Source organism: Drosophila eugracilis, unplaced genomic scaffold, assembly GCF_018153835.1.
Source record: "Drosophila eugracilis isolate 14026-0451.02 unplaced genomic scaffold, ASM1815383v1 contig_1765, whole genome shotgun sequence".
In the NCBI taxonomy this organism is placed as follows: domain Eukaryota; kingdom Metazoa; phylum Arthropoda; class Insecta; order Diptera; family Drosophilidae; genus Drosophila; species Drosophila eugracilis.
This window is the reverse complement of record NW_024572605.1, coordinates 3,333,591-3,356,237: the sequence shown is the minus strand read 5'-3', so window position 1 is coordinate 3,356,237 and position 22,647 is coordinate 3,333,591. Positions and strand designations below refer to the sequence as shown.

At 45.6% G+C, this 22,647-nt stretch overlaps 6 protein-coding genes across 6 annotated transcripts; 2 read left to right on the top strand and 4 right to left on the bottom strand.

The window, feature by feature from the left end:
* The first annotated feature begins 9 nt into the window (after positions 1-9).
* Positions 10-6,284, top strand: LOC108109162 (phospholipid-transporting ATPase ABCA3). Its single transcript, XM_017217585.2, has 10 exons — positions 10-244; positions 310-817; positions 868-2,010; positions 2,060-2,612; positions 2,674-3,630; positions 3,686-3,813; positions 3,945-4,033; positions 4,095-4,280; positions 4,342-5,226; positions 5,711-6,284. Exons 1-10 carry the CDS (start codon positions 18-20, stop codon positions 5,889-5,891), a joined length of 4,857 nt encoding a protein of 1,618 aa, XP_017073074.2. The 5' UTR covers positions 10-17; the 3' UTR covers positions 5,892-6,284.
* Positions 6,285-6,773: 489 nt separating this feature from the next.
* LOC108109163 (putative sodium-dependent multivitamin transporter) lies at positions 6,774-9,672 on the bottom strand. Its single transcript, XM_017217586.1, has 2 exons — positions 8,435-9,672; positions 6,774-8,376 (listed from the first exon to the last, which is right to left on the bottom strand). The coding sequence occupies exons 1-2, from the start codon at positions 9,414-9,416 to the stop codon at positions 7,595-7,597; spliced, it is 1,764 nt and encodes a 587-aa protein (XP_017073075.1). The 5' UTR covers positions 9,417-9,672; the 3' UTR covers positions 6,774-7,594.
* Positions 9,673-9,829: 157 nt separating this feature from the next.
* Positions 9,830-11,334, top strand: LOC108109265 (sister chromatid cohesion protein DCC1). Its single transcript, XM_017217749.2, has 3 exons — positions 9,830-9,925; positions 9,985-11,124; positions 11,184-11,334. Exons 1-3 carry the CDS (start codon positions 9,888-9,890, stop codon positions 11,281-11,283), a joined length of 1,278 nt encoding a protein of 425 aa, XP_017073238.1. The 5' UTR covers positions 9,830-9,887; the 3' UTR covers positions 11,284-11,334.
* LOC108109263 (ATP-dependent RNA helicase DDX24) lies at positions 11,288-14,079 on the bottom strand. Its single transcript, XM_017217748.2, has 5 exons — positions 12,574-14,079; positions 12,398-12,517; positions 11,888-12,340; positions 11,648-11,831; positions 11,288-11,593 (listed from the first exon to the last, which is right to left on the bottom strand). The coding sequence occupies exons 1-5, from the start codon at positions 13,997-13,999 to the stop codon at positions 11,335-11,337; spliced, it is 2,442 nt and encodes an 813-aa protein (XP_017073237.1). The 5' UTR covers positions 14,000-14,079; the 3' UTR covers positions 11,288-11,334.
* Positions 14,080-14,469: 390 nt separating this feature from the next.
* On the bottom strand, positions 14,470-16,620 carry LOC108109278 (phosphate carrier protein, mitochondrial). Its single transcript, XM_017217770.2, has 4 exons — positions 16,482-16,620; positions 15,707-15,919; positions 14,811-15,575; positions 14,470-14,746 (listed from the first exon to the last, which is right to left on the bottom strand). Exons 2-4 carry the CDS (start codon positions 15,897-15,899, stop codon positions 14,580-14,582), a joined length of 1,125 nt encoding a protein of 374 aa, XP_017073259.1. The 5' UTR covers positions 15,900-15,919; positions 16,482-16,620; the 3' UTR covers positions 14,470-14,579.
* A 409-nt stretch (positions 16,621-17,029) lies between these two features.
* LOC108109219 (VWFA and cache domain-containing protein CG16868) lies at positions 17,030-22,470 on the bottom strand. The gene is made up of 6 exons (XM_017217684.1): positions 22,253-22,470; positions 21,865-22,193; positions 21,044-21,803; positions 20,316-20,990; positions 19,679-20,260; positions 17,030-19,611 (listed from the first exon to the last, which is right to left on the bottom strand). Exons 2-6 carry the CDS (start codon positions 22,129-22,131, stop codon positions 17,543-17,545), a joined length of 4,353 nt encoding a protein of 1,450 aa, XP_017073173.1. The 5' UTR covers positions 22,132-22,193; positions 22,253-22,470; the 3' UTR covers positions 17,030-17,542.
* Between the last annotated feature and the right edge of the window lie 177 nt (positions 22,471-22,647).

The window sequence follows — 22,647 nt, the reverse complement described above, 5'->3', positions numbered from 1 at the left end:
ATCAAAATTGTTAAAATATGTCCAGTAGTCCATCGCTAGTGAAACCCCAGAGCAATATCTGTCTGCTGTGGTTGGTTATTTGCAAGACGGCTCGGTTTCAGCTGGCCAATAAGCTCACCAGCGTGATTATCATTGTGGGTCCATTGCTTGTTTTTCTCATCTATGCTGCTTCGGCACTTTTTCATGAGCCGCAGGCTGAATTCGCAAAAAAGTACGGCCCCGTCAATATTACAGCCGAAATGCCGTATGTATAAGCCAACTTCAGACTGCCACAATAATCCAGGCCTGCTTGACATACCCAAAAATCAGGTACATTTTCTACTCACCAAAGAATCCGGTGGTGACGAGTATCATCGAAGATTTGTTCACCGATCTGAAGGTTAAAGGTACTACGGCTTTCAAAAACGCCCTTGAACTGGATCGTGCACTCAAAAATGTTGATGAATACGGCTATGTGGGCATACAGTTTGACGACAGCTATAGCGACATTATCGTCCTTCCAGACAATGTCTCTGTGGCGTTGCGATTTCCATTTCACTTGCGCAGCAATCCCAAGCTGTTTTGGGATAGTAGGATGATATACAAGAACTTAAAGCTGGACACCGATTTCTATAAGGTCGAGGGTTTCCTAGCTGTGCAGGCCAAGCTGAGCGAAGCGTTAATCAGATCCAAAAATGATGGAGCGATCTTACCAGGAGTAGTTTTGCAGCAATATCCCGAACCTAAGTACTTGGAAGACACGTTTACGGATAACAGGGTATCACTGAGCGGTGTGTTCTTCCTGCCCTTCACCATATCCGCTGCATATCTTGCCCAAGTATGCTTATTTAGCTTGATATGAGTACAGTAGCTTATTTGTTGTTTCAGATGATTGTGACGGAAAGACGGGAGCATATAAGGGACATGCTTCAGCTCTTGGGCGCTAGGCCATGGATATACTGGCTGTCCTGGTTTCTGGTAGGCTTCCTCCTCCTGTCAATTCCAACTATATTTATGGTTATCCTGCTGAAATGGCGTTACTATCCGCTGAGCGATTTTTTTCTGGTCTTGTTCTTTCTTCTGCTATACAAATTGGAGGTCTTGTGCTCGGCTTTTATGATATCAACATTTTTCTCGGATACTATCGGGGTGCAGGTGGCCATTCTAATAATCCACCTGCTTGGCTGCCTACCGTATATACTTCTGCTTATGACCTATAAATCCTCTTTAGTAAGGGCCGTGTTCGCCTGTTTATTCATAAATAGCTCGTTGGCTATGGGTCTGCGAGCGTTCATGATAAGCGAGAACCTCCAGATGGGACAACATTGGAGCAATCTCTTTGAGGGGACCGATTATGATGATTTCAAAGCCTTGGGCCCCATTCTGATTCTCATGTTGCTTGGCATCCTATGGCGCCTGCTTATCCTTGCTTACGTGGATCACCTAAAGATTTATCGGCACAAAAAGTGGTATTTTCTGTTTCAACCCTCCTTTTGGTTCCCTCGAAAGGGACGGCAGCGATCTGACTTTCCGGATATTGAGAGGCAGGAGAACGAGGTTAAGGGCAATCCATTGATTATCCAAGTCAGAAACCTAGACAAAGTCTACAACGAACGCTCTGCGATCAGTGATATTAGTCTGAATTTTTATGAGAACGAAATCACAGTGATCCTCGGGCACAATGATTCGGGAAAAACCACGTTCTTTAAGCTCCTCGCCGGTTTCGTGAGACCCAGCTCGGGAGAGATTATTATCAACGGATATGACCTGGCTACAAAGCAGAGGAAGGCGACTCAGGGGATGTGCATTTGCCCGCAGAGAAATGCACTGTTTGAGAAGGTCAAGGCCAGATGGCACTTGAAGTTCTATTGCCGGATGAAGGGAATGAACCGAAAGGAGGCTTCTGCCGAGGCGGACAAGTATCTGGAGATCGCCCAATTGCAGGAATATGCCGATATCAAAGTGAAAGACCTGCCCAACGGCCTAAAGCGAATGCTTATGCTGTGTTGCAACCTCTGTGGCAATTCGAAGGTTTGACCCTCAGCTTCCTGGCCAGTGGTCTAACTTTTCGCAATTTCAGATTCTCCTCTTGGACGAGCCTGGCACCAGTCTGGATCCTCAACTGCGGAGTGATATGTGGGACCTACTGCGCCGGGAACGGAATGGACGATGCATAATCATGTCCACCCACAACATGTACGAGGCCGAGGTGGTGTCGGATCAGATTGTGGTCCTCTGTGATGGCGAGGTGATTGGATACGGAACCACGGGCTTCCTCACTCAGGTGGCCGACACTGGCTCGACGTATCTGCTGATCTGCACCAAGCTTGATGGCTGCTTAGTGAGTGAGGTGACGGACTTTCTGCAAAATCGCCTTCCGGGCATAAGATTGCAGACCGAATACGCTATTTACGTAATTTACGAACTGCCCACCAAATATGTAAATCAGTTTCCGAACTTGTTTTTGGATCTGGAGGCTTCTCTGAGAGATCTGATGATCCAGGAGTTCAGTGTGTATGCGCCCACGCTGGGCAGTGTGTTCCTGCGCATAGGACAGGAGATGAGAGAGATCCGTAGGCGGAGTGAATCAAATACCTTGCTAGCACCCCCGTTGCCCATGGCATCTCTGCTTGGTAAGCAGTATTATCTATTTTTTTTAATAAACAAGGAATTTATACAACTCATGATCTCCAGATTTACTGCCCTCCTTTGAAGTCCGCGAAGATGATGGTCGCGTAAAGTGCTGCAATCAATGGCGGGGAATTATGGAGAAGAAGCGCATCTTCGCGTGGCGTTACCGAAAGTTCTACTGCTCCCTGCTCATAATGCCGATCATCATTTCTATGTTGGTATTCTCCTTTGCGGCCATTATGTTTACCGTCCACCGTCATCCGAAAGAATTGGTGGTCACGGATCTGAGCGTATATTCCTCGCCGGTGTTTGTAATTGAATCCACCGATGAGGAAGATAGGTATTTCCAACGCTACAGACAGAATGTCCTACGTCAAGGGGCGTCCGTTCTCAGTATAAAAGGAACTCCTCTCGACGATTATCTCCTGAAGAAGATGGAGTTGGATCAGAGGATGGTTCATGAGACGTATTTGGCCGGTGTCACTTTCAAAAGCGACGACAGTTTGATCATCGCCTGGTCGAATAACAATCTCGAGCGCGGATCGCCGCTTTCTCTGGGCATGGTGTATGCGACCATTGGACAGGAGTTGGCCCAAATGGATATTCGGATTGTGAATCATCCGTGGCAGGATAAAATCAACATGGCACAACCAGTTCTCAACCAGATCAGTGTCGTAGAGTTCGATATACTCGTGTTCCATTACCTTATCTTGGCGACCGCCACTTTTGCCGTAATGCCGATCTTCGAGCGCCAAACCAACGCGCAGTACCAGCAATTTGCCAGCGGCATGAGCCGGGTCACCTACTGGCTGTCACACCTGTCCTGGGACTATTGCATCTTCATCTGCATGGTTGTGTCGCTGATCGTGGTTTCCGGAATCATTACGGAATCGGTAATGTCTATATCACTCCTACTGTTCGCTTTCGGGTTCTCGGTCATTTCGTTCACCTACCTGGTGTGTCTGATATCAAATGATTTTGGCAAGATATTAAGCGTAATTTTGTACATAAATATGATAGGTAACCGCAGCGAAATAGTACCGTAAAAGGTTTTATAACGAGATTTAATTTTCAGGCGCCCTGGCATTGTTCATCCATCCCAAGGCCGAGGAAACCCGCTATGCTATAATTGAGACAGTCCTCTTGATTCATCCGCATTATTCGTTTTTTTGTGGCATGCATGATATCTTAGCTAATGATAAAGTCCTACATACCTATCTTCATAATAATCACTGCTTTCACTGCGGTGAGTTCGTCCCTATTTCCTTTATATTGAGCTCCTTCTTGATTAGATTATTTGTTTGGTTAACACAGGCCATTTATATGGCTGGAAGCAACTGGAGTATCTGACTATGAGCGGAGCGGTATACCTCAGCCTGGTCCTTTTGACGTGGGTTCCGCGTCGCATAAACTATGTCTTCAAGTTATGTTGAGATCGAAAGTCTTGTATGTCGCACTAACTGACTGTTAACTATATTTTTCAGATCCATAAAGAACGACAAAATAGAGCCAAACCATATAAATGAGGATATAGAAGTAAAAGAAATCCGGCAGGGGCTGTCCTACTTGTCCTCCAAAGATTATTATAGTTTCCCTCTCATCATGAAGAACGTGTCGAAACGCCACGGCAGTTTGTTGGCAGTACGAGCTTTAACATTGGCCATACACCCGTGAGTACAAATATTCTTGAATATATAACCCGGGGCTTTGTTAGCCAAATTTTCATTCCAGCTTTGAGTGCGTTGGTCTGTTGGGCAGAAATGGAGCAGGAAAGTCGACCGCATTCCAGATGATCGTGGGCATGCAGTCGATAACGGTAGGAAGCATTTACATCAAGGGCTATTCCATGAAGATGCGTTCAAAGGACGCACTACAGCACGTGGGCTTCTGTATGCGGGAAGATATGCTCTTGCTGCACATGACTGGCAGGGAGACGCTACGCTTCAGCTGTTTAATTAACGGTATCCGGCGAATTTACGTGAAAAAATTGGTAAGGTCACTGGCCGAGTGCTTTGGACTCGTCCACCACATGGATAAGCGTATCAGCACCTACAGCAATGGCACCAAGCGAAAGCTAATGATTGCCATTGCCACTCTGGCGCCAACACTAATTTGCCTTGATGAGCCTACTGCTGGCGTGGACATGCATTCAAAATACGACATTTGGAAGATTCTGGAGGATATCCGGCAGGCCGGTCGTGCCATTCTTATAACCACGCACAGCTTGGAGGAGTGCGAGTCCCTATGCACAAATGTGGGTATCATGGAACAAGGTTCATTGCTCTGCTATGGATCTTTGGCGCGGCTCAAGTATCGCTTCAACATGGGCATTTTTGTCAAAGTAAAGATGGGCACCGAAGCGGAAATGAACGATGCAATGGAAGATCGACAGCGGATCACCATGATGGACATAAGCGATAGTGAAATGGAGAGTATTAGTGGTTCTAGTCGGAGGCCATTTAGGCATTATGTGAGACATAGGAATACAGTGGATTTATTTAGAAAGTCGGATGGAGATGGCACAAAATTTAATTCAGATATTCGAAAAGAATACGATATTTTGTTACAAGGACTTGAGGATATTTTCATGAGGGATCATCCCTATTGCACTGTCAGGTATGTTACGTCTTAAGTTGACATTTTTTTTGGTTTTGGTTTTTTGGTTCATTATTTTGGGGTTTAAATACATTTAAGTATGTATATTAAAAGTGTAAGTAAGGTTTTTGATTTGAACTAACTTTGTTACCTCCTATTTACCTGTATACAGGTATCTACATGCATATGTATGTAAATAATTACTTGCCATAAAGATGAGGCCTTACAATATCTATTTTACTATGGCAATGAACTATGGTTTGTTTGCAAGAATACGTAAACAGATAAACAATAATCTTCACATATATATGTACATATGTACGTAAATAGTTCCAGGGATTCGCTTATACTTCCGCACAAGGCATATAATCTCGAATGGGACTCGCACTGTTATAAACTTTGTATATGTAAACTACTAGAAAACTATCTTAGAAAAGCCTAAGTTTTGTGTAGCATTTGCCATAATTAAATAACATATTTCCAATTTGATTTCTTATTACTTCAGCAATAAGTTCTCGTATCGAGGAATGATTACCTTCTGCATACCAAACGGAATGGTCAAGTGGTCCGCAATCTTTAACTACATGGAAAACTTGAAACTTGAAATGAACATATTGTACTACTCCGTCAGCTATACAACTTTCCATGATGTGTTCATGGAATTTGTCAGGAAGCTTAATCAATAGTAAAACCCTTTATGAATCATTCGGTGTATCAACCTGGCGAGTGGCGGAACCCCTTATCGAATCAGTGGTAACTTTGAATAGCTACATATCTGTGAAAGCTTCAGCAAACAAAAATGCTAACAAATCGCTTAATTCATCAGTTGGCGTTGTGAAATTAGAGTAGATAAATCAAGCGATTTCGCCGAGTCATCAACCGGCATTTTTGGCAAATTTATACTCTGATGTGTTAAATTTGATGTATGTATGTATGTATTTTTTAACTTTACCTACAAACAAATATGTTAAAAGCTCTTTTCTGTGAATACATTACTAAAAATAAACCATATTATTATAAAACTAAGAGTAAACAAAAGTCGGTTGAAGTCTTACGATTATTTGCGTTGCTTTGGTTTCTTCTTTCGCCAGAACATTAGCCAAAAATGTGTGTCATGCGAGTCTACTGGTACTTTGAACTCTCGATCAGAAAACTTTCCACAAACAAGACAAACGTGGACAAGTTATATTAACGATGTTTCCACACATTTCAATTGGCATTTGTTTATAGCAAACCCATTCACATGGTGACCCATGCCTTTTCCAATTTTAAGCAATTTACTGTCTCCGACCCTCAATTAGACTTTGTTCCCGCATGGCGCAATAGTCAATTGGAAAAGGTAAGCGCTACAAAGTTATAGCATTTGTTCCAAAATAGATTCCTCATTGAGTACGCAATGTTGGGAGAGCCTCACATAACCTTGGCAGCTGATAGCAAACGAATTTGCTTATCGGAGGAAGTTCTCAGCTCATCGTGATTTCGAGGAAACATATGAGTCCCTCACAGTAATAATTAAAATCCAAGCTTCAGCTTTACGCCTCATGAGTTTATAACGAAAACATCTGTTATTTCAATCACATTTTGTAGAACAGTTTTCTTTAATGGTCAGCAGCTTGTTTTTACAAATACAAATAACTTTCACTGCTTAGAGTTATTATTGTTCAAAAGTTGATTGCGACGCGACGCACGTATATATTTATTTCTATAGTATATTTGTGTACATCTAGAGGTAGTATATAAGTAAACTCAATTCACAATGTGGCGCAGTGTAATGCATTAAGAGCATTTCAGTAACTATTTATAGGAGTGCTCACTGTAGTGTATATTTAAAACCCTGACCTCGAGCTGTATTATATATATGAAAGATGATTGTGGAAACTGTGAGTCGTATAACTGAGTAAACAGATTTAATTAAATTAAGTAGACATGAATATAAATATACCGATAAAATTAAGTTACAACTAAATCAATAATTTATGTAGAACATTATGGCTGTCAATGCTCAACATGGAAAAGTAATCGGCCAACACGCTATCTGGGCTTCAATGTAGTTATTGTCCCTTGTAAAAGTGTATCGAGGTAGAATTCTACCCTTTAAATATTATTGTAAAAACATTTGCCTATTCCTACGAGGCCCTTTATAATCTCCTATGAACATGCGCAACACGTTTAATAATTTTATAATTTAATAATTATCGTTGTTTATATGTATGTATATGGAAGACTCTGTTTTGGTCGCTCTGTATGCAATTTTTGTTCACACAGGTATACAAAAAGGTCACAAGTTATGCACGTTTAGGTACGACATCTCTAACAAGACTAAGCCAACGCCTCCTGGAAATTCTTTTCTTTTCATAAATATATTACCTTAATTCTAAAGCGGTCGGAACTACTGTTGAGTTAATTTGGTGAGCGTTTCGTCCTGAACCGTTTGTATTTGTTCTTCTGCTTTGCGTCGCCAGCGACGAGACAGCGCGGGTGCGAAGAGGTCGTAGTCCAGTTGCTTCTGATACTTGTCCAAGTAGATTTCCGTGTTTTCTGCCCTTCCAAAGTGCGCCAGCACAATACTGCTACCGTAGCCAACGACCACAGCGATAAGAAAGCCGATCACACTTAACCATAAGTACGAAATTCGATATAACCAAAAGTAGTGCGGTTCGATGACCACCGGACTGGTATTAGCGCTGAATTCAATGGCATTTGCTAACACAGAGGTGGCGTTTTCACAACCCGACATGCTGAACTCCAGGGTAATAGGCTTTGGTTTGGGTCCGCCAAAACCCATCCAGAAGGAAATTATCAGAGATACGAGGAATCCCAATAGCACTCCTCGTTGGTTGGTGCGCGTAGTGCAAACTCCCAGGGTAAAGATGCCAAGCAGCGGTCCGCCCACAACTCCGAAAATAGTAAGCGAAGCCTGCAGGACACCGCCCATGGAGCCAGCCACAAACGCCAGACCAATACATAGCAGGCCAAAGATACAAGCCACAATTTTCGTGGGTAGCGTGGACTTGGAGTCTACCAATGTCCGCTTAAATATCGTCTTATACAAGGGTTTTAGATAATCCTCCAGCGTAACGGCTGAGAGCGATGTGACTGCCGAAGAAATCGTAGAGAGACTGGCGGAGAATATTCCGGAGACGAACAGGCCACACAACCCAGGGTATTGACCTGCCCAAAAACAAGTTTAATCAGCAACAAAAAACTTTAGAATTTCTCAAAATCTCACCCATTGTGTCCAGTGCGAAGAGTGGCATGACTTGATCACGCTTTTCGATGCGTCCCTCAAGCACAGGATCACAGTCGCGGTAATAGTAGAATATGGCCAGTCCACTGAATATGGTGCTAAAGCTAAGCATTCCCAGGATAGGCAAATTCCACCACAGCGCCGACTGAGCGCTTTTTAAATTGCGAACACTCAACAGTCGCTGGACTTGTGTCTGATTTACTCCATACAGAGAGAGATAGGTGACCATGCCGCCAATTATGAGTGACCACCAAGTGTGCCTCACGGTAGGGTCCAAGGAGAACTCATCAAAGCTAACTCGGCCTCGCTCCACAGCGACCTCCCATATGGCAGCAAATCCTCCGGCTTTTATGGCCGAAACAGTAATCACTGCATAGATGGCTGCAAACATGAGGAAGGACTGAAAGACATCCGTTATAAGCACTGCCTTTAGTCCGCCAAGGGTTGAGTAGAAGGTGCACACGAGTCCGATGACCACGATAGCCATTGACCGCGGAATGTTTGTGACTGCCTCCAAGGCGAGAGCCGGAGCATAGAGAGCAATGCCCATGTAGAGCACCATTTGCACGGTAAATGCTAGGGATGCGCACAACCGGGTGGCTTGGCCAAAACGTCGCTCTAGGTACTCGTACACGCTGGTGGTCCGCATCCTGTAGAATACCGGCAGGAAAACGTACGCGGCAATAGGAGTGCTGAGAACGTAGGCAATGTTGATTACACAGAACATCGTTCCAAACTCGTAGGACTCGTTGGAGACGCCCATTAGGGAGATGGCCGACATGAAGCTGGCCATCAAGCTGAAGGAGACCGGAAAGGTAGTCATGCTCTGGTCCGCCATCAGGTACTCCTGCGTGGTCTTTTGTTTGCCGCCCGTGTAGCGGTAGTATATGCCAATCAGGGCCGAAATTACCAGGATACAGATCAGGACAGCCGTATCCCAGGCGTCAAACTTTCCCACAGGCATGATGTTGTTTAGGGTATTTGCTTATCACAGAACTGCAGGTCGACGTCCGTCACTGGTCTGAATTGATTTTTCCACAAACGTCACTACCAGTGATTGGAGCTCCCTCGTCGCAATGACCTTTCCCGTAGTCAATGCTTTTTAAAGTGCGCCCAAGTGCACGGCGAACGGGCAAAAACAACACGCGTGCAAGCGAAATTACGGAGCTAAAAAATATACGTTCTCTCGGAAGCTTTGACCGTTAAATAACTGATCAGCTGCACGGTCAGAGTGACCTTTCATAGTGTTGGAAAAAAAACTGCAACTTTTCGCATAGGGTATTTACTTTTGAACAGCTGCTCGAAAATCCCACATACATATTTTTGGTTGTTACTTAAGCTCAAGCGATGTGGCAGCTTCGATGTGCTAAGGTCACATTCATTTTTCCCGCCCATTGTCTCGACCAATTGGGTTTTGGTTTGTTTACATGTGAAAATGGAGTCAATGGAAGTGGATGAAAATTCTCCTCAGTTGTAAGTAACACTCACTGAGTTCTTCCCAAAAGCACCTCTAACTATGCACTCCTCATTAGATATGTTCGCACGCCGGAGGATGTGAAAGCTATTGTGAAACATGCCAAACTGGACGAGCGCCAGTTGACACAACTCACTCAGGCGCTTTACTTTCCCTCGGCGGACGTGGATTCGGAAAATCTTCGCCTCCTGGAGTTGGATGGGCACATGCTAGAGCAGATACGTGACGGCCAGACGCTACATTTTAAAGGCGGCCAGAACGAGAAAGTGGTGCTTTGCACCGACGAGCGTACCTATGATGTGAAGGGAGCCGAAATCTCAAACAGCTTGCTTCTGGTTCCGGATCTCAAGTTCGCCGCCGCTACCAGCACCTCGCCACTAAAGAGCCCGCGCACAGGCAATGCAAATGCCTCCTTGGAGCGGAGTCTCAACGACAGCACGGAGGACGAACTGGAGGTGCCAAGGACCCTGGAGCAGCGACCGGTGCTCAAGGTGTTCCATGAGTACTTCGAGTGTCGCGAGATAAAACCGCGTTTTCGAAAACTAGGCGAGCTCCTGCAACTGACTCGATATTCGGGGCCGGAGAACGAGTTTTGCGTTGAGCAGAAACTGCTCTTCACTCTCTCCCAACTCCTGGACACGGTGCAGTGCAGCCGAGCGCAGTTTATGGAAGGATTAAACCAATATAGAGCCATTGAGCTGGATGGTCGAATGCGCGTAATGGAATACGAATACGAGTACAGAATAATAAGCATGATGCTGGGAGTGGTCAGCGAAAACTCCTGGGCTCTGGATGAAGTGGAACGGGAGGAAACAATCGACGCTCTCAAGGGCATCGCTCCTGAAGATGTTGTTGCCGGGCTTTTTGATATATATACCATCCCAAGCGAACGTTGTCCGGGAAAGTTTGAGTACCAAGAGTCGCTGGTCTCCCGGATAGTAGCACAAAACATACTTCAGCCCGGTTTGCGATTTCGCAATGAAGAGTTTATGCGCACCTGGCAGGAAGCGCTACCAGAGGGCATGACCTGTCAGTTGAAGTATCTTCGGGGGCTGGGAATTTGCGACAAGGAAGGTGCTCAGCCCTGCATCCGCTCTCTCTCCGAGGAGCAACTGCCAACAAACATCAACGATCGTATGAAGGCGTTATTTAAGACGAAACAAAGATGGACAATGGAGGAAATGGAGCCATACATTGAGTGAGTGAAAACTTAATATTATCTTAGGATACTGTATTACTTCAAATTTTTGTGTTTAGATGTTTTACTACCCCAACTTTGTCCGTATCCACGTTGCTAGCAAAGCACGCCCGTTCGCTAACTGATGGAGGAGTGCGATACTTTGTCTCAAAACATTAATAGATTAATTTTTGTTATCCTTTATTTAATTAAAGTATTTTTTAGTTCGTACTAGGCATTCCTTTTGCGTTTGTTGCGATCCTTTTTGGCCTGCTTCTGGTCTTCTATGGCTGCTTTCATGGTCTCCACAGCACTTTGGGTGTGACTCGTGGCCAACTGGGCTGCCTCGCTGTTGGGATACTTAAAGCTGAATCCCCTGGGGAAGATGGGCTGGGCCAGAAGAGCATTTAACTGTGCTCTTACGGTCTCCACGCGTAGGCGATTTCGCCGTCGCTCTATCACAAAAGGATCCTCATCCTGGTCACTGCCACTGCATTAGAAAACTCTCAATAGATTTCAACAAATTATTATTTAAATAACTTACGATTCGTCATTGTAGCCATCGATAATCATGTCCATTTCCTCAGCGTGCTTCTTCATCCAGCCCCGCTCGCTCTGAACGCGCTTAAGCTTTAGTTCCTCTTTGTCCAGATCTCTCGCAAGATTCACGCGCTCCCTAACTGCTCCCATGAAACGCTCCGAAATGGGGAATAGTGGCAGATCCTCAGCTAAAATAAATACTTCTGTGTAAATTCATTCAGATTTTTTTTATACTATCTCATACTTCTCTCTAATGTCTTGTAAAGCTTCACATAGCTTTTGACTTCTCCAGGTTCCATGAACATGACGGTTATGCCGTGCTTATTCGCTCGGGCTGTGCGTCCCGATCTGTGGACATAGTTCTCGCTGGTACGTGGTACTTGGTAGTGGATCACATGCTCCACATTCGGTATATCCAGGCCTCGGGCAGCAACATCAGTGGCTATCAGCAGACCCGTGGGACTATCTCGGAAGCGTTCCAGATTCTTTAGACGCTGCTTTTGAATCATGTTGGCGTGAAGAGGCAGAGGATTACAGTCCAAGAGACCAAAAAGCGTAGCCAATCGTTTGACACAATCAATGGAATTGCAGAAGACAATGGTGCGGCCGGGATGTCGCTGAATAAAATAGTATAGATGGAAATCCTTATGATCGATGGGGCACAAAAGACGGCTCTCGGTCAATGTTTGGGCAGTTTCTGTAATGAAGCTTTTTATAGATAGTTTTTAGCATAAATTTTACTTGAAATACTCACGCTGAGAGCTGGTTATATCCACAATTTTTGGTTGTGAGATGCCCAACTCCTCGATAAGGCTTTCAATTTTCTGATCCACCGTTTGCTTGACAAACTTTGGCCGTTTACCCACATTGCGTTCTGTAAAATGCAAATTAATTTCAATTAAAGGATTAATTGTAGTCTAAATAACGTACTTTGCATGTGATCGGGAAGATCATGAACCAATGTCAATGTGGCCGAGTAAACAAAATTCTGGCGCTGATGCTTCTTTTGCTCGTCGGAGTTGAGCACCTTCATCAGACTACGCAGCTCTTCAAAATGTCCCTTTTCCACCATGCGATCCGTTTCGTCGATGACCAGGAAGCTGACATCCTCGATCTTGCCAAGATGTCGGTTGCCCTGGGCATAAAGCTCCCAAAGGCGACCAGGTGTGGCTACGACGATTTCAGGGCACTGACGAAGTACCCGCTCTTGTTTAGCTACCGCTAATCCTCCGAAGATTGCTGCTACTTTAATGCCCGTGTACTTGGCAGCTGCTACTAGATGATTTTTTACCTGTACTGCCAACTCTCGAGTGGGTGTGAGAACCAGACCATACAAGGGGGTTTGTTTGCGCTGGTTATGCTCCTCGGCATCGCTCTCTTCATCGCTGGCTCCGGATACGTGATCCAGTTCCTCTGGCGGAGGTGTTAACTCGTGCTCATCGGCCGCTGGCTCCGGTTGCTGCCCTTTTACCTTGGGTGCCTTCCGAATGCCAGACGGGATATTTCTTTGCTTTAGCTCCATGATTCCCGCCAGCATGGGTATGCCAAACGCCAGAGTCTTTCCGCTGCCTGTTTCAGCTGCTCCGAGGATATCCTTTTTTCCGTGGATGGCAGCAGGGAGGGTCAAGGCCTGAATTTGGGTTGGAGCCTTAAAGCCCTGCTCGCCAAGAGCACGCAGAATGGGGTTTGGAACACCCAGGCCGTTCCAGGCGGACACATCCTCCCCTTCACCTGTGTTTATTGAAACTAGCTCTGGGGCTTCTTCGTCACTGGATTCTGGCTGATCCCCCAAATCGTCTGCTTTGGCATCTTCTTTGTCATCATCCGATGGTGGTGGTCTGAGCAAAGCAAAGCGGTCTGCCTCATACTCATCATTGGAGTCGTCGCTGTTGTCCTTTTCCTTGCCTTGTGACTTTTTTTGTTTGCGAAGCTCTTTACGCTTTTCCCGCTTCTCACGCAGCTTCTGCATTTTTTGGGCATGACGCTCGGCTAGGCGAGCTTTTTTACTGGACTTGGCTGTGATGGCCACTTCGTCTTCACTTTCCGATTCGCTGGAACTCTCGCTCGAGTCCTCATCGCCGCCCTTTAAAACCTTCTTCTTTTTCTTCTTCAGCTTACGTTCCCTGTCCGCATTCCGGGAACTAGGCCTCTTTTGTGAGGACTTTACCAGCGCTGCATCGTAATCTTTGAGGACCTCTAACCCAATTAATCCCTCGTAGCCACCGCACTCATCGGATATCACGTGGCCCTTGATTTTGACCTTTTGCCAGTTTTCTGCCTTCGAAAGTGCAGCATCCTTGGCCGCACTTTTTAAAAGTTTTGGTGGCTTTGCAGTTTTCTGTTTGTTTTGAACCATAATTATATATTTTAACTACACGAAAATCTAACAAATCTGCAGTTAAATAAAACCGCGTGTTGACTGCTTCTTCTTGCTGCTATTTGTTGACATTGGACAGGGCTGTTATGCTTCTGTACACAGTCGATCAGCTGTTCGGCGTTGGGAAGAGATCGCATTTTAGTGTTGTAAAATGGCGCATTTTGAACTCAAGCTTTCGCGGTTCTTTAAATTTGATTAGTTGTGAATTATTTTCATAATGACTTACGTTCTTCCGTTTTGACGGAAATAAAAAACTTTTTTTGAAATTCATATAGAAAACCAAGAATGTTCATTTTATTCAATTCATTTACTTAATTTCTTGCCTCTGTCGAAGGTCGCCAAAGACCATATAGTTATAGTGCATCCAGTGACATTATAACTCTACTATAATACAAAATCCCTCATTGATGATTGTCCCAAATAACGTTAATCCCTTTATTCAAAGAGCGTTCCATTTTGTGATTTTTATTTACTTTGTGGTTTATCTATACAAATCAAGTTCAATTCGATTAACATTCTGATCGCTCTAAATTTAAAAAACAGTTAGCTTATATTTGGTTTACTGCTCGCCAGTCACGCCCAACTTCTTCTTCAGCGATTCGGGCATTTCTGGTGGTGGTGGGCGTGGCATGCGCAGGAACACCTTGACAGCGTCGTAGATGAACCACTGGGCAGCGGTCAATGTGCCGATCATCACGATCCTAGGCACCAAACCTCCCCAAAGTCCTGAAAAGATTGAATTACATTTAGATGAAGGAGCCTCAAGGAAATCTCGAACAACAGTACTCACCAGCCCAACCCAGCTGCTTGGCCACATCCAGAGCGGATGCTCCCTTAGCCTGGTTCAGCTTGGACACCACTGTGTCAGCAGGATGCGAGACAATGGCGCAGAAGACGCCGGCAATGTAACCGGCGGCGAAGGTAACCACCAGCTGCTCACCCTTTGTGCAATCGGCACGGGGCTTGGGCACAACATACTTGTACAGCAGCTCCAGCGTCCTCTCAAAGCAGGCGAACTTCATCATGGTGTATGGGATCTGGCGCATCCAAAGTGGCACCAATCCCTTGTAGAAGGCAGCGACGCCCTCCTGTGCTGTCATCTTGGGCAGAGCTTCGCGCAGTGTCTTGGCGAATCCAGGTGTGGTCTGGATCTTGACCTTGGCCGCCTCCATGGGCGCCAGAGCAATATCGGCGAAGAACTCGGCAGAGGCCGACGCGGCCAGGTAGAGTCCGGTTCTGTACAGGAATGCGTTCTCCTCGCCAATGGCATCGCCGTATACCTTCTTGAAGACCTCATACAGACCGAACTTGCACAGACCCTGCATCGAGTAGCCGATGAAAGTGGGTGCCCAGCCCTTGGCCAATCCTCGGACGCCTTCCTCTGCCAAACTAATGCGGAAGCCGTTGAACACGCTCTTGTACTTGGCTGGGTCTACCTGCAGACGGCACTTGACCAAGTCCAAAGGTACCACCATGGTGTGTGTGGAGCCGCAAGAGATGATGCCTCCCAGGCCACACAGCAGGAAGTAGTGGTTCGAGCCAAATTCGCAGGAATCTGAAGCAGATTATAGCACCAAAAGGACTTAGTTCAATTTAATGATTTAAGAAATATATATAACTTTTGACAGTGATGATGATCTTAAACTGACATATTATATTAACTAGGACATAACTTATCATACTTACCACCCTCGGCCACAGCAGCGGCTGCGATGCTGTGGTGGGGAGTCAGCTGGCGAGGAGTGACATCCTTGAGGGCGGGGGTCACCACAGCGGAGGAAGTGGGGGCGGAAGCAGGCGTGGCTGCCTGGCAGTTGACGTTGGTGAATGGCGACTTGAACGTTGAGTTCTGCGCGGCATCAAACAGTGACTTAAACATGGTGGTGCCTTAAAAAGTATCTAGAATAATAAAGATCGAGGGTTTTAGAGCTTTAAGGTTAAGGTCATGATGTAACCGAATTGGGTCCGAAAAATGTACATTAATCTTAAACTTTAGTGCACTTCAGTGACCTTATGAAATCTATAGATTTATTTGTTTAGCAAGGCTTTACGCTCTTTTAGGAATTATATTACTAAATATCCACAAAAAATAATTTCGAATGTGGACTTTATTAGATTAAAATTGTATCTGTATTTTTTAAGCTCTTTAAATTTGATCAAATATCAAATTATTTGCACAAATTAATAAGCAAATACTTTATTAAAGTTCCGATCATTCAGTGCATACTTCCTTTCCTTGGAAATTTGTTACTATCTTTTCACTGAAATCCACTACTATCGAATTCAAAACTATACAGTTGCAATTATTTTTTACATAACTATTGTTTTTTTCGCGTTCGCCAAACACTTTTTATGCATTGCGTAATGTTTTCCTCTCGGTTCGTATTAGAGCACTTGGTATATATTTCGAAAATATTTGAAAACAAAACGGTTTTCGCCAAATCAAACGAGATGGACTCACTTTAAAGTGCGGGGGATCGAAGGAAATGAAGTGCAGATAGGCCTGAAATATAGCTGAAGTATAGAGTTGTTGTTGGGCTGAAGTGTTGGGACCCAAAACAACGTTCGTCGTGCGCCAAACCAGAAAACCAAATGCAATGGCTGCAATGGAAAAGTGAGAGCTAGCAGCTTCTGTCCAGGGTTGTCAGGTCTGTCTACGCTACGAATCGGTCGCTAACGGTTTCGAAACGGTTGGGTATCGGGTAAAAGGCAATTACACAAAAAACGTAGCTAAACCAATAGATGGAACTTTCCTATATTAAGCTTTTATTCTATTAGCCCTGAGAACCACCTGGCAACCCCTGAAAAGACATTGTTATTTATAAATTGGCATTTTTTGGCCACCACTACCAGCTGAGAAATTGCCCATTGAGCAGCGTCTGTCTTGCTTATAAACTGTATTTGTGTAAAAATAAATTCATTAACGGTCGGCCAGCTGATCGGAGGACGAGAAGTTGGCAGCCAATCGATTCATCGGATCGCTCTGGATCAAGGTTAAGATCTTGTGGGTTTTTGCAAAATTTAAACATTTTATTTGAAACGTACAATGCTATTATAGATGTGTATTACTAAAATCGGTAGTAAGTAACTTTGTGGGCTTAGGATCTATTACAAAAAACGGTATACGACATGGTATCTTACAATCAGACAAGTAAGTACATTAATGTTGTTGGTGCTTATAAAATAAATGCTATAATTATCGGAAGTATATAGCTGCACATAATATAGTAATACTTTTTGCAATAAATTACAGTAAAATACAATACAATACATCGATCAAAAATGGCAGAAACAATGTCATCACTTAATAGTTGGTGTTAGACTCGTACTTAGAGGCTCTAATAGATACAGATGGGCCAGAACTGGAGTCCATAGCGAGCTCACTAAGCCCCTAGCAAGTCTGGAATGCGGACCCATCATTCTGGACTGGCGGCAGTTGAACTGCCCATTTGAAAACTTACTCAACTAAATTGGCAAACAAGCGGACATCTTACGCTCTAAAACTTAACAAAACTATGTGGACTACGATTCGGCAGTTTCCATATGCCGGTGCACCGTCACTGGAGCGAGGATGTAGTGTGGTCGGGACTCATCCCCCTCGAGGGGCAACGTTGTCTGTCCGTAGACACCTCCAACACCTGTTGGCGGTCCGCGACAAGGGGAGGGCGTGGCCTGCACCTGCTTGTAGCGTTCCGTCTTTGACGTCGGCTGATTGCTCAAGTATGGATGCGTGTTGGGCTGGGTGGAGGACTGCTGGCGATTCGTGGGACTCGATATGGAGGTGGATATGGACATGGTGTCCGATTTGCTGTGCCGCTTGTCATGCAACAGCAAAGGTTCTGCAAGCGTGAAACACTGCTGGTCGGAGCTGTCCTCATGTGGCGTCATGGTGCTGTAGCCATGGTCGGACTCCCCGTTTGGAGGTCGGCGGTAGCTACTACCGCTGGATACGTGATAGGGCGATATATCCGCCGCATGCATGAGGTGCCGTTGTGCAGATGCATGGTCATAACCGCCACCTATAGGAGGTTCATCGTGCGCTTTGCAATCGTCAAAATTGAATCTAGACAGCGGCAGCCCATAATTTTCTTCCTGCACCGAGTCCACATAGAACTGTTCCTGCGTTTGGGCATCCAGATTGTGCCTGTAGCAGTAGATGGCGAACCCTATCACCATGACAAGAACCACAATGGCTCCTCCCAATGGTCCAAATGCTGAGTAGGCGTGTTGCTCCCTCTGCGGATTATGAGCAGCTAGCAGTTCCATTTCATCTAGTTCTCCGTAAGGCGTCAAGGAGGCAAGCACACCGTTAAAGCAGCCCGCCTGCGACGAACAAAATGCATTTGAAAAGCTATTACCGTCTACATCCTGCTGACACCATTCGCAGCCCATCACTCCGAGGCATTCCCTCTGAGTAGAGTAAGTTTCGCACGTACCAGCAGATCCCGGACAACTGGGCAGGGCACTAAGAAGTTGTGCGGTCGGTGGAAGTGCAATGAAGTGCTCACTCGGTGGTGGACAGTACGGGAATTGTTGCGTGTAATTGGCAAAGTATGCAAGAGCGGATGGCGAGGTACTGTCTCCCACCATAGGGCATTCACATGGACACTCGCAGTCTGTTTGATCCATCCGTTTGCAGTTGAGGCACTCACGGTCAATGGTGCTGCATGGGCAGAAGGCACCGCCATCGCAACTTGAGTTAAGAACGGCGGCGAAGAGATTGCTACCCCGGATTAAGGCAATAGCGTACTTGGTTCGCTCGCCATGCACCACATTTCCCAGGATGGTGGAGAGAGATGTGTTGAATGCGTAGTAACGCTGCAGAGTACGGTTCTGATAACTGGCGCATCCCAGTTTTCTTACCAACTGGCCATGATTAAGCACGTCATTCGCCAAGTAGGATTCCTTGTGCGTGAGATGTTCGTGTGGGCGCCGTTGATTTCTCGTGAGTGTAGCGGGTTGGAGCATGCTCGGATGGGCCAGCAGATATCCCTCGTGCTCGAACAGCAGACACTTCATATGCGGAAGCTGACAGATCGGAGTGCCATCTATGATGAGGCGGTAATAGAAGGCATATGGAACATCCAGGGCCACCACTGCCACAGGTCTGTCCTGTTGAGCAGAGTGCAGAGCATGGGCCTTGCCCTCAAAGATGGTGTGCGCAATGGTTATAATGTATCCCGCTCCTCCCGCATCAAGATACGGGGCTGTGCTTACAATCTTGCCTGGTTGCGCCATTGCCTGCCGAAACCAAGGCCTCCTTGTTGGATCGTAGCTGCTGCTTAGCAAGCAACCTGGATACAATTGTAAGACTCCAGTCACACTGGCCACGTACCGACGAATGATGTGGTTGCGCAATGATCCTCTTGCATCCTGGTGACGGCGTCGCAACTGCTGCATCGCCTGATACAAAATACTCACCTCGTGTCGAATACTGGGTCGCAGGCCCATATTAGCCAACAGGCCACTGGAGTCACGAAGATATGCCATTATGGACTCTACATGTCGCAGCTGTGTGCGAGGCCTATTGTTGTGAAGGAATCCGAACGGAGACTCGAACGCGCCAGCGCTTAGGAACAAAGTTGGAGCATCTGCAGAAATTTGAAAATCCATTTAAAATATAATGTTGGAACTTCGAAATGTATTACTACAAATTACCCATGGTGGCCATTTGTCTGAAGTAGCGACAGGTTTTTGGCGGGACACTGCCGCCCTGATTAAGGTCCAAGCGATGGTAAAGCAAGTCCATGCTCTCGCCATAGAATGCTGGCTGATAGTTGGGCACTGTGTCCTTAAGGTTATATCGTTGCGAGGAGGAAATATTGCGAAGGGAATCACCTCCATTGCTGACCAGGCATAGCACATAAAATCCCAGGACGGATTGCCAGTGGTACGTTCGCTGGAAACGCTGTCTGCCCACATAGACATCCGTGGTGGCATTACCGTTTTCCTCGTGTAGTAAGCGGTCTCGTATGAGAGTGGAAAAGTCCGTTGCGTTTTCCAGGTAAACGATGTTTACGGGATACGAGGTCTCACGTTGAATAAGCGGCCGTGGGAAGGCTGGATGAGCTAGTGTGTTTCCTGATGAGCGATCGAGTAGAAAGGCATACCCTGTGCCCTGCTTAGCATTGGGTACAGCACTGGGATAGTTAAGCAGATCCTCGAGCAGATCCGACAGGTACAAGTTTACGCCCACAACGCCATAGGGAGGAACAGCGTGAGTGATAGAGACAAGAACATCTGCAAAGATGGAAATATTTAGTCGATATTAACATATTAGTTCTTCAAAGCTCACCTCCACTGTCTGCGTCCACTACTGGGGAATGCACTTCTAGCGTATCGCTCAAATATCGTTCTTGAAAGAGCTGTGCAAATATCTTTGAACTCGTTTGCGGTAGCGAAGTCTCCGCATGCATTTTGCTGAGCACAAAGAAGCGTCCAGCCAGCTGAGATGCTGTCTTTCCGATGGGCCACCAATTGGAGACATCGATCTCGTATTTTGTGTAGTTCTGGGAGGCTACATCGTTAAGGAATTGCTTTTCATACATAATCCTCTTTTCATCGAGCACGACTGCGCATGTGTTTATGATCACAGGGGCCCTGAGCTTTTGTTGACCATCGGCCACAACTCTCAGAACTGCCATGGCATCAGACAAATTTGTCAGTAAACCGCGTGTGACGTACACAAATTCCACTGGTTGCTCCGCCGTGTTAATCATTCCCGATTGCTGCAATCGATGTAGTAACTCGAAGGAGTACTCAAACCCTAATGAGTGATTCGTAAGAGTTTGTGCCCGACTCAAGTTGTTGATGTAGCTGAATATTTCCTCTTTATGAGCACGAGTCGCACTGTAGATCCCGTGCCCAGCTTCTGAGGGAAAGGAATCCAGGGCCATGAAGTTCGCCTCACTCGAAACTGTTACCAGAGAAACTTTATCCGTATCCTCTAGCAGTTGGAGCATTTCATGAACTAAAAGTAATAATAAATTAGTTCTTGCCTCTCAAAAGAACCCAGATATTTACCAAAGCTTTTTGTAAGATCAAACAACTCTGTGTTCAGAGCCGATCCGACATCGATGAGGAAGAGCACAAATTTATGCTTAATTGCCGATACGTAAAGCTGACGAAAATGCAGGCTAGCGGAGGCTCCATCTGAATTCGATAGGAAATAGATATGTTTAAAGTGGTTGCCGCTGCTGGGCTTGCTATTCGAGTTTTCCGTATCGCTTCGACTGAGCCTGCGCCTAAGTAGAACCAGTTGATCCGATATATAGCCATTAACAGCCAAGGAACGTCCATTATTCTCATTTAAGAAAGTAGCTCGAGCATCATCCGATTTGAGATAATTTAGGATTTGGATCTGTTGCTTGTTGTAGTGAATTGATTGAGCTGGTGACGAACCGAACTCCAAGTCCGTATCGTAGTCAGGCTGGCAGTTCTCTATTTGGCTGTTTAGGTAGAGTTGCATTTGCTCGGTTGATGGTGAAGCCGTGTTCCTGGAATGCAGATCTTCTAACTCCATCTCCAGGTCCAGTTCGCTCTCTGACTCCTCATCTTCGTCGTCGTAGCTGTATTGCCAGACCTTGCTGAGATTGTAACGAAAGAGCTCTCGCAGTTCCAGAACTACGTGGGTGGCCTTTTGCAGTTTCTTGCTCAGGCGGCTGCTGAAAAATAGCAAATCTCGCTGCAGCAGGGGATTCACCGGGTTGCTTTGGTTGCTCGAAACTTGGCGAGTGGGCGGGGCTGCGTTGACTCTTGTAAAGTGTAGGGAGTCGAATATTTCCTAAAAAGGATTTAAGGCATGAGAGCTGTTCTTAATAAAGTACAGTGTTTAGAAAATGTACCTGGATCTTGGCTACCCTCATCTCCATATTGCGAATATTTCGCAGCTTGCCCTCCATGCTGTGCCGCAGCTGCATGGCATTTTGCTGGTTGTGGTTTACAAAGAAGACGCTTGCTGGCGATTGCTGGAGGGGCATGAAGCCAGGATCGGTAGGCACTTGGTTGCTAGTTGAGTTGGCTATGGCCAGAGGAACTTGTTGACTGCTAGTTGGGCACGCCAGCACTGCCAGGATGAGCAGCGCGACGTGGATGCGGCAGCTGGACCACATGGTTTTAGGGTTTCCGGCGGGCTCCGTGGCCACTGGCGCATAATAGTTAGTTTACCGCATATCTGGAAGACAACATAATTAAAGAATACTGCGGTCTTTTTCCTTTGGGATTCAGTAGTACCAGGTTCTTCTCGAGCTGCACGCTGATTTGTTTATGGAGTTTCGTCACATATATCTTGCTGATTCGTCAGTGTTCTGCATGGCAATCACGCTTATATAGCTTTCGAGCACTGAGAGCAGGGATTATCAATAAATAAATCCGTCCATTCTACCGATTTAACTTTGTAAGTGAACTAATTTGTTAATGCTTCAGTGTACATTTACATTCCATTCACGCAGTGTGACCGTGTCTTGTAAAATGTAGGACCGCAGACATGAGCTGTAGAAATCCCACACGTAAGAGTGTGAATGTATTTGAAGAGGTTAAAGTTAAAATGCGGCTACCCTAAAAATAACGTATATTTAAGATTAAAATGTAATTGTTTAAATAATATATAATTGGAAAAATAAAAATAT